The 16307-nt window shown below is 39.0% G+C and overlaps 1 protein-coding gene across 8 annotated transcripts in view; it reads right to left on the reverse strand.

The window, feature by feature from the left end:
* NOL4 (nucleolar protein 4) overlaps positions 1-16307 on the reverse strand; it is a 189405-nt gene that overhangs the window by 72078 nt on the left and 101020 nt on the right. For all 8 annotated transcript variants that reach the window (XM_064385243.1, XM_064385248.1, XM_064385237.1 and 5 more), the window contains one exon: positions 6612-6895. In XM_064385243.1, the coding sequence (XP_064241313.1) occupies positions 6612-6895 (284 nt within the window). The remainder of the gene's footprint in view (positions 1-6611; positions 6896-16307) is intronic.

Genomic DNA, 16307 nt, shown 5'->3' on the forward strand with positions numbered 1-16307 from the left:
GATGTAGCCTTGTATCATCTACACATGATGGTGGCAGGGATGGATTCTGCCTTCAGTTCACTTCTTTTAACATCTTTACTTTTAAATCTCAATACAAGCTATTTCCACAGATTTATGGAAATGATGGAACCCATTGGGTAAACTGGATGGCAAAGCTTTTTAAGGCAAAGCTGGAACACGTCACCATCCTCCCCTCAGTACCACGACTGGAGTGATGAAAGCAGACTGGACCCTAGTGGAGCTGCAGACCCATTCTGTGCTGGTATCTCATTGCTCCAAAGTATTTGTAATGCTGGCTTTGCCTTCTGCCCCACTCCTGTCGTTGTTTGCTCAAAATCTAGTATGCTACTACTTGTAGTAACATGTTCTAAACCTTTCACCAGACTTTGCTTCACTCTTCATAAGTTATTTATGACAGTAGCAAACAGTATTTCATGCTAAGTCTCTTCCTAGTCCTCACAATAAAGACATGAAATAAGGCTGTCAAACCCCTGGACTGCAGACTCTTAAGATACTTCCATAAACAAAACAGTAGTCAGTAACATATGGCATTGCTTGAACACTTTCTATCTGACCACAGAAATGGAATAAAATATACCAGTTAGAACACACAAAACCAAAAAAGTCTAATTTCTTCTTATGCCATACCTAGGTAGTGAGATACAACTTCAAGCAAGGGAGACAGTGAAAAGTTCTGAGGAGAGAAGAGTTGGAATCAAAAAATTCTTCCTGACAGGCTAAACTCTCAATCCAGATTAATTCTCTTAACTTGGGCATTTAGCAAAATAAACTAGATGGGTAAAAGGGTATTTTCTTTGTACTGAAAAAGCCAACACGCAGAGTTTAGTGGTATTCTCAAAAGAGGAGGAGACACTTCTATCTTGCCCTTTCCACCTTCCCTTCTGCTTAGAGCTGAGGTAACCATCTCATATAAGGACACAGCACAATGCTCCCATTTAGCTGAAACCTGTCTATTCCACTTGAATATAAATAACCAATGATGATGAAAGAAAAAAAATTAATTCTTAAATAAAAAAAGAAAGGAAAAAAAACCTCAAAACAGCATATCCAACAGTACACAACACTATTCTTTATAACATGCAAATTCCCAAAGTCTTCATTTTAATTCCTGCTTCAAGTAGCTGCACACCTGTTCAACATTTTATTAACAACTTTTTAAAATAAATTATTTCATAAGTTTCTTGATAGGCCTCTATCAGTCCCAATTAAAAGTGCACTGCAATTCCTAAGGATTCCACTTGCTTTAAAAGAAGCCACATGCTGTCTTATTTTCTGACCATGGCCATTTCCCCAAGGAAGCCTGCAGACAGCAGCACAGGGAACTAGACAGGCAGTGACTCCATTTGCCTCAGAAACACAATGTCAGATATGATGAAGTTCACTGGATTTAAGGAATGACCTTCCACCTTTTGCTAAGATGCAATCACATCTTTTAGAAGGAAAGAGAGTGAGGAAGAAATACATCCAGACTCTACCTTACTTTTTGTAGATGGTGTCTATCTGTGGCTAAATTCATGTGCACTTTTGGAAACCAGATGGATTCACCACAGATGACAACAGGCTCATCAGTATAATTGCATACACAGGTCAGGCTGCTTGGACAGTTGTGCCTGGTTTCCCTCAGTAATGATGAGCTCCATCAAAACAGATGCTACAAGATTCCACAGCTGGACTAACCACTGAAGATGACTAAACTTTAACTGGGGTTTTGTGCAGGAGCTTCAAACTTCACCCAGGACCTCATACATGCTCTGGCTTTCAGATGCCATACAAGGTTACAGCCTTTATATATTTCTTGGTGCAGGGCCTGTGTCAAAAGCAGACGTGCCAGGCTAACCTGCCATAGTGTGGATACATCCATTACAACAGTAATGTGTAAGTGTTTGAAGTTGCAATTGCTAGAAGCAAACAGCCCCTGGCAATGGCCCATGACAATAACACTGTTCTTTACATCAAGCTGTAGAAAAAAGGCTGAGAAACACTTCAAAAGCCCAGCATTAAAGGAGAGACAGACAGATTTTCGTTTTAGAGGCTACATGAAAACTCTGCCTCATGGTGAACAACTGTAGCTATAATGACATGCACATTAGAATGCAGTATTATAATTAAAGGTCATGGTATGCAGCAATCATTATTTACTGTTCTCTCCTTTAAAACTATCCTTTACTTTCCAGACTTAAAGGAAGTATTTCTTATCTTGGGCAATTTTTCAAGAAGCCAATTACAAACTTGAGCTAAACACAATGCCATAATGCATATTAACTTAGGCTATCATACATCCAGAGGGACTCGAGGTGTCCAACTTTCTACCAGAAATTTCACCTGGTAGAAATAAAGAAAACCAATTGTTTGCAATTAGTAGGCATCTTGACAAAATGGGCATGTGTGTTGTCCTTGTTACCTCATTTTAATGCCTCTCCTAGGCATTTATGATCAGTAGCATATATTTCTATCTGGAAAATCCCACAAAAAAGTTTTTGCATATTAGGAGTGCCCCTTGCAATGCAGACATAACAAACCATTTATTAATCCAGGTAAAATAATGGCACAATGTAAGTATGACTGGTGAGCTCAAAAGCCTGTTTTCCCATAATATATTAAAATAGCATTGTTATCCAGATGCAAAGGAGACAAAATCATTTAAAAGGAGTACGCTTGCTGGATTTAATGAAATAAATCATGAAGAAGAGATAAAGCTATATAATAACTTTTCAAAATAAAATAGATGGTAAAGGAAGTAGCAACAACAAAAGAATCAGCAAAAAAAAACCTCAGTGCTACAGAGACTTCACAACAGTCATACAAAAACCCAGCAGGCTCACACATAAGTAATGATCTGAAATAATGTATGTATGCATGTAGCTATTTGAATTCATACAACCAGAGCATTTGCTGATGAATACTTTCTAAGTATTTTCTAGTACAAAGACTCAGACCAGTTAAGTTAAACTTATATGTATTCTTGCAGCTATGCAAAATTTCACAAACTTCAGTTTAGCCCTAAATGGATGTAGAAAATTCTGCTGCTGTGAACAACTAGGTCTTACTGGAGGGTCCATTTCCTAATATAAGCTCAATAAAAGTACATATTATAAAGTGTATATATATACACGTGTACATATATGCATTAAACACTATGAAAACCCATTTTGTCCTTGCACAACAAATTTTCAGTGAATAGTAAAACATTTTGGATCAGATTTTAGGGTTGTTACAATTTGGAACTCCCTCCACAGCACTCAGGTTCTTTTCATAAAAAGAAGAGATTACCACACATGTTCACTGCCTGAACTGAGGATTCAAAGTAACACTGTCCACTGAAATGTCATACATGTTTAAAGAGTGCTCCTAACACCAGTTTTAAAAGTCATATTCTGAAGTAACTGAACTGAGCATTCTTTAAATAATATACTGCAGTTGTTCACAGGGTTAACTTGTTTTTCAGTCAAGAAAACTTAGTTTATTATTAAAAAACACAAACCCTGCATTTCTCACTAATTATGTCCTCTCTATCCATAGGCCTGATTCTAGGAAAATCTTAAGGATCCCTGTTTTGACATTTAAGATTTTTTGCAGAATGATACCACTATTTTAGCAAACTTTCCCTGTAGCATAAGCATATAATTGCTTCAAATAGATATGGACAAGATGAATATTCTGAAAATTTAACTTCCACAAAGAAATAACCATTTTCAAGAAAGACTTACGTTTTAGCTCTCATGTTTTCAAAGAAAATACGATGGAAAAACTATCATTTTTATCTCAACAGCTTCTTCTGATCAAAATTCTTCAGCCAATATACGATTATCTATCAGAACATATCAGCCAAGAGATCCTCCTAGCTCTATTCCTTTGCCTCTGAGTTTCACAGTCTTGACTATCCCACGAGACTAACATCTTGTGCAGGTTAAATGGGACATTGAGGAAGTTTGAGGAAGCATAATGTATTTCTTCCTCCAGTACTAGCCCAATAATTCAAATATATGTAGAAACTAGATATTTTCTCCAGTATCTCATCTTACAAATCTCTAACAAATTTTGTTTCTCCCAAGATTGTGTTCTTCCTGAAGTCTTTACTCTATATTTAATAATCCTTACTGCATATCTAATTAATCATATACTTAAATGAACTCTACACATCAACATGAGTTTCACTAGGACAAAAAGAGGAGATAAATCTGCATATTGTTGGCAATATAGAGTGGGCAGGATGACAGTGAGTGTGAAAGAATTTATTGATGTGGGGGATGATTCTGGCCTCTTAAAATTTGTAAAGAATGAGATGGCTTTGATTGTCATCTAAATTCATTACAGATTTTTAACAGTTTTTGATACATTTTTCTTGCATCTGAGTTGGAACTGATTCAAATTGGAAAGTGAACATTAGGCTATGTTCTTGTCTTAGCTATAAATGACTGTTACATTAAGACTCCTCCCCATCTTTGCCAAGCTTATTTGTGTATTTGCAAGAGTGATGGCACAAGCAACAATCTACCTCAGGCAAAAGAGCCTGTGTGTCTGTCAATATTTGGGTGATGAGCCTATAAAAGGTTCATTAGAACAATCTGCCCCGAAGCAAAAGATACCGTTCATATCAGCCAATTTGAGACCACTATGCAACTCAAAACACTGAGTAAATCCAGCACTGGGGTTCACACACAGAGACTACAGCAAATCAGACCATTTCCTATAAATGCAAGTTTGTGAGAAAAAAAAGTATTCCATACAGATAAACAGTTACTCATGGAGAAGTGTTGGGATACAGGATTTGCTTAATGTCTATAGAAAGACTATAAAGCTCCCATTTAGTCTTCCTTTGTTCTACCCACTAAAATTCGGACGCTTAAGTTATAAAATCATTACAAGGTTTTACTTTTACTCCACAGGCAATGAAGATAGGAGAGAAAACCTTAGTATGATTAAATGTTGTTCTCTAGATATCTCTCATGTATTATCCCTTTCTAAGTATGCTTAAGGATTTTAACACTCCTGTTTCAAAGCCCTGTAAAAACATGTCTCCATTCAAGGTATATCTATGTTGTCAGGCTACTGAAAGCCAGTGAGTAGCATTCATAGTCTTTGGATCCAGGACTCACATCCTATTATTGCTGCTGTAAAAGTGGTAAACCCGCTGGTCATCAGATACTAATTAAAAAAAAAAAAAAAAAAAAAGGAACTTGTGACCAGTAAGATCAATGGGTACATTCTATGACATGTGCCATTTCTTCACCCTCCCTACTGTAGGGCCTCATGAAAAACACCATCCTAGAAAGCTAGCTAACTTAATCTGTAAAATCTGTCTTTATCTACAAAATAACACCCTTGCTTCTCCTTACCCACATAATAGAAACAGCGAAAAGCCCTCAGGGGATTACAGCTTCTTAAAGCAAACCTGTCCGTTTTAATTCAGGCTAGGCGCCTGCATAACACAATCATGAAGAAACCAAATCAGGTCCTTTCAGATATTGATAATTCACTGGTAGGAATTCTCTTGGCCATACGCACTTAACATTCATATGGATTAATTCTTGTCCAGGTTTTGGTGAGAAAGAGTTCATTTTATTCCTACTAGCTGGTATAGTGCTGTGTATTGGATTAAGTATGAGAATAATATTGATATCATACTGATGTTTTAGTTGATGCTGAGCAGCACTTACCCCAAGTAAATGGTTTTTCAATTTCCCAGGCTCTGCTGGTGAGCAGGTGCACAAATGGCTGGAAGGGAGCAAGCCAAGGACAGCTGACCCGAACTGGCCAAAGGGATATTCTGCACCACAGAGAGAATTGCCCAGTATATAAACTGGGGGGAGCTGGCCAGAAACTGTCCATCACTGCTCAGGCACTGACTGCGCGAGCAACTGTATTGTGCATCACTGGTGTTTCTTGGATTTTATTCCTCCTTTGCTTTTTGTTCTATTCTTTTTCATTACAATTATAAGTAGTAGTAGTAATAATATTAATATAATTTATTTCAATTATTAAACTATTCTTCTCTCAACATATAGGTTTTACCTTTCTTCTATTCTCCTCCTGACTCCACCAAGGCAGAGAGGGGAGAGGGGAGTTAGAGAGTGGCTGTGAGGTACTTAGTTGCCAGTTGGGTTTAAACCATGCAAATTCTACAGATACATAATAGAAGTGATGAGATGGTCATCTGTAAATATACATACATATATCTCTCCATATTTATACATACATACATACATACATACATATATATATATATATATATGTATCACATTATTTACATTTTTTTTCCTAATTGGTAATGTAGGCAGTTCTTAATAAATGCATTGATAAAATTCATGTCTGATGGAGAACTACACCATTTTTGCCTGTGTGTCAGCACAATATATTTGCCTATGCATATATATTCACTCGTGTACATCCACATACACTTAATGTACGTATGCATCATATACGTGTAACAGAGCATACAAATCTACATATGGCATTTAAGTAATGATCTGACAAACATTAGACACATCACATTAAGTGCTTAGCTGAGAATAACCTCTGGTTTGGCCTCACAAATCTTTTTCTTTTCTGAACTACCTGCTTCATATCTGAACCATGTGGAAGCATCTTACCTTGCTTCCATTTTCTCTTGCCTCCCGTTCCATCTTGAGATCAGAAATTAGGAGAGTCTTGTATTTGTTCTTTCCATTACTGCTGTGATCATCTAGTCTGTATTCTGAAGTCAGCTGAGCAGAGAGGGGACTGTCACTCAGGTTCAGAGGCTGCTCATCCTGCTCCAGATTTGTTTTGCCATTACTGTTGGTTTCTGCCATCTCCCTGCAGTGTGTTCCCCCTGAAGCATTGGAACTGTGTCCCACGGTCTCATTGCCATTAAAACTCTCTGCGGCTGAATCATCTATTGAAAAAGACACATTTTCAGTCACATGCCATATAATCATCTCTGTCCAGTTCAAAAACAATTTATATATTCACAATGTTTTTTTTCAAAACAGAATGAAAGCTGTTTTTTATTACTAGCACCAGTAAATTTCTGTAAAAAGAGCAAACACACTCCTCCATGTTTTGAAGTAAAAACGTTAAGTAAAATCCATAAAACATTATTAAGTGAAGGGGCATTGTCTGAGCTGACACTTTAGTACCACTGTGTACATAAAGGATAATCACAAAGGATTTTTAGGGACAAAGTGATAAAGTCTGCCTTGATCAATCTGTCTGTCCATATGGCTATGGATCTATTTAGATTCTTATACCATACTCATTAGTGCACTATCACATATTTCTGAAATCAACAGAGGTGCACGTGGTACTGAGAGAAAATCTGAATCTCAAGTTTTAAGTGTGCAGAACAGCATGTGTCATATCCATAAATATCTTTTTGCAGAGATACAGTGTAAATACATCTGATGTGTTCACTGCTGGCAGCAGAGATTACACTAGAAGAGCTGATTCCAGACTTTATTTTGTTCAGGTGCCCATTCATTTCTTTCATTCATTTTGTATTATAATATACCTAAAAATATCAATAAATAGTGGAGGAAATTATACACCTGAAAGCTCCATCCAAAAACTCTGAATGTGTCATTGCTACCCTTAAGATTTTACAGCTGGATTGTATGATTTTAATATGTGTCTTCATGTACTTATGGATTTGTGTATCCTGTCCTTGTCAGTACTGGAATTTGCCAGCTGTCCTACCATTCAGTTCTTCTTTATTACTAAACAATCGTTTGGCCAAGAGGCTATCTAGTAAAACATTTTATTTTTCAAAGGATTAAACAGCAGTAGAATTTGGCACTCACTTTGCCCTCTTCTTGTTCTCTAAAGCACCTCTGTGTTGGCAATTTACAGGGTTTTGCTAGCGGTGGAAACACCTGCCCAGGGCTCTACAAGCATTCATTTGTTGCAGACTATGAAGCTGGAAACAAAACTGAGGGGTCAGTAGTCAGGAATGCATTCAGATTGAAACTGGAGATACGGAATGAGATGAACCTTAATATATCAGCACCTTAATATACCACCTTTTTTGGGCCCGTCTAAACAACTTCCATGGAAAAGAAGCAAACACGTTTATACACATGAGGAATTTAAAAAAAACCATCAGGACACATACTTTAACAGATCTCAGAAATACTCATACTTTAACTACATGATTAATCAAATTATTGACTCACCATCATTATTACAGAAAAAAACAACTATTCACTGCTCTCAGATAAGATTTTTAAAAGAGAAGAAAATAGTGGATAAATGGGTAGTGATGTAATTCAATTGAATACTTAGAAAGCCAGAGACAAGCTATCATACATCATTCTCTTACTTGCTGCACTCAAAAAACATTTTTATGCCATAAATATATGCAGGACTGGACATGCAGTACGAACATATTTTTTAAAAATTGCTTTGTATTGTAAACCTGTAAAAAAATCGAATTTTCTAACAATACAAATTAAGAGTCATAATTTTAAAAATTGTATTTGAGGACCATTTTTTGTTTTTCTAAAACAGCTGTATAACTAATGGCTACAATAAAAAACAATCAACTATGCTTTGGTATGTATCACTTTTACATTATCTCTTGGGAATACCAATGTATATACAATAAAAAAACATAACATCCCTAGAATAAGACTTTTAAAGGTGTACACCAAACAAACTTGTAACAGAGCAATGCTACTTGGGGATTTCAGCAATCTAAGTGAATAAAAACAGCAGGATTTATCCCTAATAAACCTTATATCATGCGCTGGGACTTTTGTCTTCAAGGCCATAACACATAAAAAAGGCTAAAATTCTAACATACTCACAGAAATAAATAAGCAGTTTTACTATTCCAAAATAGATAATGTAATTCTAATATAGGGTCTTTATGTTTTTTTTAAGAAGACACATTTCCAACTTATTTTAAAAGCTCTGAGTAACAGAAAGAAACCTAGGTACTTTTTAACAGAGAAACACTTTGATTACTGTTGTGTTTAGGACTGTTAACAGATAATTGGCTTCTTGATTAACAGTTTAAAAAGTGACAGTTTGTTTCAAATTAATTAAATCAGTTACTGAATGGGTCACTGAGAGCGGGATGCTCTTCCCTTTGAAGGGCTCAGAAAACTCCCTGCTGTCGGCAGCAAAGACAGAAACAAGTGAGTAACCAGAGGATACAAAGAACCACTTAAAAGGTGGGGGCACTGCCTAGCCAGCAGCACACAAGTCTGATCCCTCGGGAACTTCTGCGGGCTGGCACTCGTGTCCCGGCTCATGCAGTGCAGAGGAACCACCACCAGGACACAGAATGGGAGCGATGGGAGCTGTGCTAAGAGCTAGATCCAGGAACAGCCAATTCTCAAGCACAGCTGTTAGTTTTGCCTAGCAATAATGCCTTAATTTCTTTTTTTGTTGCCCTGTATGACATATGGTTGACAACTAACTTTACAAATGTGTGAGAATGTTACAATGCAGAAGAAAAAATAATCTTATGTTTGTTCTAAAACATGACCACTCAAAATAACTCCTATGTTGAGTAAATGTGATCAATACTCTGAAACAGTAGAAAGTTTTATAAGATTTTTGCTTTTCTTTGCAAAAGCTTAGTTACTTGACGGCAAATCTCAGTTTCTACTATAAAGTCAAATATCAGTTCTTACAGTAATTTAACCTTGCTTGTTAGAGATGGGAATTTGTTTGTCAAGATAATGGCCAGGAGAATGGCCAAAATGGGTATGGTATAAACTGCACTTTTGTCAAGTAAACAGAAATATGTATTTCCATAAAGGAGATGAAAAAAAAATAGAAAGTGGTTTAGCAATAGTTTCTTACAGATGTTACCAAGGTAACCAGATTACAAGGTTTAGTACATTCCTCCTCCCTGGGCAGCTGTCTATTTTTCCTAAGAATAAGGCTACTTTAAAGCAAGAGTTTCTCAGAAGGTATCATAAACACAAAACACACCAGGAATGACTGAGTCTGGGGAAAAAGGCAAGAGGATCTTGCCCAGGAGAGGAGAGTGATGTTCATCCTTGGATACAGGCAACCACAGCCCAAACACCTTCTGACCACTCCTGGGCCTGCAGGGACTGCAAGCACTCATGGTCATCACATGGATGTCAAGGGGCAAGAACAGATCCATGGAGACCTGTCCCTCAGACCACGTTCCTTCCCCAGTGGTGACTGCCTCTGCCAAGGGCAGGAGGTGAGATCTCATCTCCTGACAGCGCCTGGTGCAGAGGCTGAGTGGGGCTGCACCTGAAGCAGAGACGGCATCGGGACCAGCAGTTTGCTCGCAGTTTTCTCACCTTCATCTGTCACAACACCTCAGCAACAATGAACTGCTAATACCAAAAACCTCTTCTCTTACCAAGTATTTTTCCCCTCCATTCAGTAGAGGCAGAGGCATAGTGGCTTGGCAAGAGCTCAGGGAAGAAAGGGCTTTGTCCTGCTATGGCCACTGGTCCCTACTCCTTGTTGGGAGCTCCGTAGAGATGAAGTCCACCCCAGAGGAAAGGTCCACCCCAGCCTGGCACACGTGGGGCAGCAGCCATGAACCCACCGCAGAGCTGCCCACCCATACACAGGAGGCTCAGCAAACCACAGCTTTCCTCTCTGGGCTCACTCCAGCCTCCCTTCCCACAGCTGGCTCATGTGTGCAGCATTAAACTCCATTGAGGCAAGGGCACCACATTTTTCAAAACCTGTGTCTTGTCTGAACCATCTCTGCAGGAATTTTATGGAAGGATCTCAAGAGAAGCCTGCCACAGGCACTGGGAGATGAGAATGGGGCGGGGGGCGGGGGCATGCAAAGAGGCCCCATGCCTTGCACTGGGTATTGGGGCAGTCATAAAAGAAGCTGTGGGATGAGCTCACATCTTCATCACCAGCCAGGAGCTGCTTTTATCCAGAAGTGTCAGCAATGACAGAAAATCAGCCATCAAATGCTGCTTGCTCAGGGCAGGACATGTCTTTGGGAACTGTGCAGCTGTCAAGCCCTTATTCTAGAACGCTGGAAGACTGGAAGTAAATCTACAACTCGTTTTGGTACTTAAGCCTGAAAAGGGAGTCTATCTGCAAAATATGTATTCACATCTTAAAACACCTATGCAGAGATCCTCTTCCAGGGATTAAAGAGCACCACCCCTCTAACAAGCAAAACACTCTAAGAGCAGAGGGAAAGTATCTTTGGATCAGGCAGCAGCCACATTCTTGCTGAAGCATAGGACACTCTCTATGCTTAGGCACAGACTTCTCACTCATGGACCAATATTTCTTAAACCTCTTGGTGCCAAAACCTCCTTCTTCCACCTTGCAAACTGTTCCACACTGATCCTGTGCTCGTCTGAGCAACACCCTTTGGACACCTTTAGTCCAAATATTCTCCACGTCAGACATAATTGATAGAACAAGGGGTAGTGGCTTTAAACAGAAGAAAAGTAGGTATAAGTTAGATATTAGGAAGAAATGCTTTACTGAGGTACTAGAAAAATTTGCCACAAGAAGTTGTAGATGCCCTGGGAGTGATTAAGGGCACACTGGATGGTGCCCTGGGAAACCTGGTCCAGTGGAATCCTGTTCTACAGTTCTATGATTCTAATTCTCAAAACAAAATCTACAGCAATTTTTTTACTTCAGTTAATGTCTTATCACATTACATTACAGCTTCCAGTTCCTCCTTCCAGATCCCACTGAGACCAGCAAGATACAAAGTGACACCAGCTTTATTTTTGAACACATGAGAATTCCAGATTCCTGCTGTGAACTTTCCAAGCTCATTTCAGTCATCACTGTGCTAGCTTTTCTCTCTGCTTTTGAAGGAAATTTGGAAATGCGGGAAGAAAAGACAATGCCAAAGAAAGCCCAAGCAAACAGATGCTTTGAGTTTTGATGCTTGGAACTATTGCATCGTTCACTTCAATTCTCTGCCACAGACATTCTATTATCATGGCCTAAATCTCTGCCCCAACCCAATTTCCCTGTACATCTTAGATTCTGCAAGGTGATATCAGTGGCAGCTGGTATTTTAAGGACACTCATTTAGAGCAGGAAACTAGGTCTTAATTTATAGGAATGTTCTCCTACTTTCTCCTACAATGTCTAGATTTATGAATGGGCAAACAACATATATAGCTAGAATTAGAGATTCTTTGGTTACAAGTTAACATACAGTCTTCAGCTCTTTTGGGGTAAAACGACTACCAGATATGCCAAATGCTCAACACCGTTCTCAGTAAGAGTGCTTTCTTAAGGAAAGCAAGTTGAAGCGTGCACCAAATCTTTCTGGAATAACAAGTTCATCAAACACTTGTTTTCTGAGAGCACATATTTAAGATCTGAATTATGATATAAGTGTTGTTGAAGTACTGTGAATCGCTAACCAAGGTACAAATATATACTCCCACTTGTCTCTTTGAGAGAAAAATCTCCAGATGTTCTAAAGGATCTATTAACTATCAGTTTCATACTCTAAATCACCCAGAATTCCTCATATTCCTCATATTGCAGGTAAGACAGGAATGAGTTAGCAAGCCATTCTACTTAAAGACAGATCTCTGAATATATCCTGACCCTCTCTCAAATTATCTCTCAGGTGAGAATGCAATTAAGATTTGGAGCATGCTTTAGCTGTTTATACAGCTGAGATTTCAGCTACCTGAAACATATTTTACTAGTCAGTAATGCACAGGGCTGGGCTTCAGCTCTAACAGCAGTACTGTGACACAGTCCTGCAATCATACAGCCACACGGAATTTCAGCTCCACTTAAAAGGCAGATATCCTGCTTAGGAACCAGTCAAAAACAAGGGAAAGGCAATTAGCCTTACAACACCTTTGGCTATATTGAGACAGTCTGACTGCATGAGGGGACCCTACAAACCAAAACCACTCTTGATAATAATGAGTCTGATCCATCACATCAAAATAACAAGGCACTTGTTGGGACCACTTCATTCATTCTCCTCTAAGGAATAGAGATGGGGGAGGGCCCACATGCAGACAGACACTGATGCCTGCAATCTCTGAGGTAGCAGGCACTCAGGTTAAATGAACATTTTGAGTGGGCTGCTTGTCGACAGAGCATCTCTGAGAGCAGCAAGATGGGTAACTGTTCCTTCTAAAAGGAGGAGATTGGAAGTGAATGAGCTGAGTGGGATGAGTGAGACTGAAACTTCTTGCTGTGCAAATGCAGGCTGTCATAACACCCACTCTTAAAGATTGTCTACCAAAATCCTGGATGAAGAAGGTTGTTTTAATCTTGTTGGGCTGGATACCATCAGCGCAGACCTTGAAAACACCACCTTATACCCTTAGCAATCCAATCCATTTGAACATGGTCACACGCAGGAGGCAGTACTGCAGACCAGAGAGTGGCAGGTTCAAGACCAATTTTGAATTACCATTCTGTTCTCCTTAACCTTTGGCTTCAATAGTGCATGTGCTTTATTTTCCTATGTTAAAATACAACTTTAATGAAAATAATATGGTGCATAAGCAAACATTATAAACTAAGTTAAATTCCTTCCACAATTCCACAACACCAAGGCAACCTTCTTAATGGGGATTAACCAAAAAAACACTCTTTTGGTTGCAACAGACACCAGGCAGTTTTGGAAGAGGAACACCATGAATCAGACAAAAGGTGGTGTACAGTGCTGACTCACAGAAACTTCAGTAGTATAAAATATTATAGAGACTTTTCTAAATGAACTGATAAAAAGGCAAGGACACATTTCACTCCCACCATTTTTCACAAGGACTGTTTAATACTAATTTGTCACAGTTATGTATTTGGTCATGCTTCATTTACATCACAAGTCATGTTTGAAGCATAAGTTCAGTACATAACTTAAAAGCCAGTCCAAATCAACTCTATCTATTCATCATCTCCATTCCCTTTCACAGTTTTATATAGAACAGGGGTTGAATTAATGGAGGTACAAAGATGATCTCAGACCTTCCCATTTCATAAAATATAAGAATGGTCATAGTTTGTGAGATAAAAAATCCATTTAGTCCAATATCCTATCTCCTAATCAGTGGTTATTAGGAGATGTTTAGAAAAGAGCATATACAATTCTTCCTCCTGTGGATTGCTGAGCCCTTAATAATTTCAAACACAATTTTCCTGAGCAAGGATGTGGCTTCTAGTTATGTGCTGATGCTCAACATGTATTTTCCTTCCAAGTATCCAGTCTTTCTTTGAACCTGTATTAATCTCAAGCACCCTTCTCTGCTCCTCAAAATAAATTACTGCCACTCTTTCTGTTTCCACTGTCCTGTATCAAGAAAACACAGTACAGGAATTAAGAGGTGGGCAAGAGCCTTTCCAGAGGACAGAACACGGTGGTGTGCACAGATCTCAGTCCTTTTATTCCCAGTGAGAATGCATTTGGTACATTACAAGAACATGCATTAATTGCCCTCTTCAGTTAACCTCAATAACAACAATTATTTTTCTCCTTTTGACATATATGCTTTCCTGATGGCATTGCCTTCTGTGAATTCAGCTACAGAACTCACTGCATTGAAATCTGAAATGTCCATCAGTTTCAGTGATACTTATCAACAAATTACTTACTATTGTTTCAAGGGTGGAGGAATAGGACAGGAGCTACTTCATATGATCACACACTGCATGAGTTTATGAAAAGGAAAAGAAACAGAGAAAACTGATCCTTAGCCTTGTCAACAAGAGTACAGTAAATCTGACATACACTTGCACATACACAGTGGAATCAGCATTAGCCAGGCCGTAAATCTTATTTCGTTATTAAACAAACATTTCAGTAATTCACAATTTTCCAGGGGTAAACATCTCTTCTTGTTGGAGGCACAAAACAGGAAGCTATTTTATTCAATTATAATGTTAAATTACAGAGCAGTGAACAACTGCCACTCTATGACACAAACAATCATCAGGAAAATAATACTGACTTGTCAGTCACTCCATTATAGACGGGCTCATTTATAAAGCTTCATGAGTGACTTGTACATTTACTTTTTTGCCTGCAGAGTGACTGTCCCTGCATATGCACAGCAAGGAGATGAAGGAGCATGTCTATTAGGAGGGTACTGCACACATAAATAACCAATTTGAAAGCTCACTGGGTGCACAGTGGCCTCATTACCACTATGTATCTAACTCATCCTTGCTCTTTGGCATTTACACTTCAGAACACAGAGCCCTTATTGCCTCTGGGGAGAAAAATCCCTGGTTTTCCCCTTACTCTGGAGAAACCTCCAGGGCACTTTTTGTGGCAAAGACTCTATCAAGCAGTTCTCAAGGCAGAAAAACTGCAATTCTTCTAAAAGTTCTTATGACTCATACAGGATCATATTTGACAGGCAAAATGTCATCCGGCACCAAGAACGTGGCTTAGAGCTCCATCCCTGGGCAAGAACTGCAGGAACAATTCTCAGCCCGACAACACACGAGTGATGCCAGAGGTATTGCCTTATGCTCATCCCAAAGAGGACTCTGGACTGCAGAGCAGTTCATTGATAAGAAGATAGGAACTGAGGAAAGCTGGGAGACAGGCAGGCAAATAGGGGTCAGTCAGGCAAATAGGGCTCTTACATTTCAGGGTCACTAAACTTCCAACCCTGTACAGTACACATCAGCAACAAAGATGTTTGAGACTGCAACGTATTGTGAAAGGGAGAAATGTGAAGCCTTCTCTGTAAAAAAGAGGTAACCTAAGAGATCTTGCACTCTCCTCTTCCTTGTCCAGCAGGAAGAGGCTTATGCTTTAGCATAAGCAGCAGCTGCCACTGTTCCTGGCAGCATGAAGATCTGGTGCTGTGCCAGTAGCAGACAAAGAGTAACATGTAGGTGCACGTTTGGTGCCAAAACTGCAACCCAAATGGAGCTGAAAGCAATTATGTTAAACTTACCTACAATTTGGACCTAGTGTGGGTGTGTAGTGTTGAATTTTACTTAATTAGGATCTGCCAGAAGACAAAAGCAAAGAGGAGAGATCAAGTTGGAGTCAGTAGAAGAAGTTCTGTGCAGACTGGATGTCCCCAAACCTGGATTTTTTAATCAAGCCCTTTAAAATATACCCCACCATGTTTAGCGTGTTGAGTGGGTTCAAACAGTGATGTCAGTCTGAATTTCTTTCTGGAAAAGTGAAGCCCTGAGCACAAGCAAAATAATTGTTTGACAGCTCTGCATCCCCTCAGCAAATTGCTGCCTACTCTTTCATAAGAGCATAGACTATGGAAAGGCTCATTATACCCCCTTCATCAGTAAAACTGGGAGAGAAAGTAGGGAGAAGCCATAAGAATAAACAGAAATGGCTGCTTTGAGCTTCCTATGTCCTTAAC

Source organism: Passer domesticus, chromosome 1, assembly GCF_036417665.1.
Source record: "Passer domesticus isolate bPasDom1 chromosome 1, bPasDom1.hap1, whole genome shotgun sequence".
Lineage (NCBI taxonomy): Eukaryota > Metazoa > Chordata > Aves > Passeriformes > Passeridae > Passer > Passer domesticus.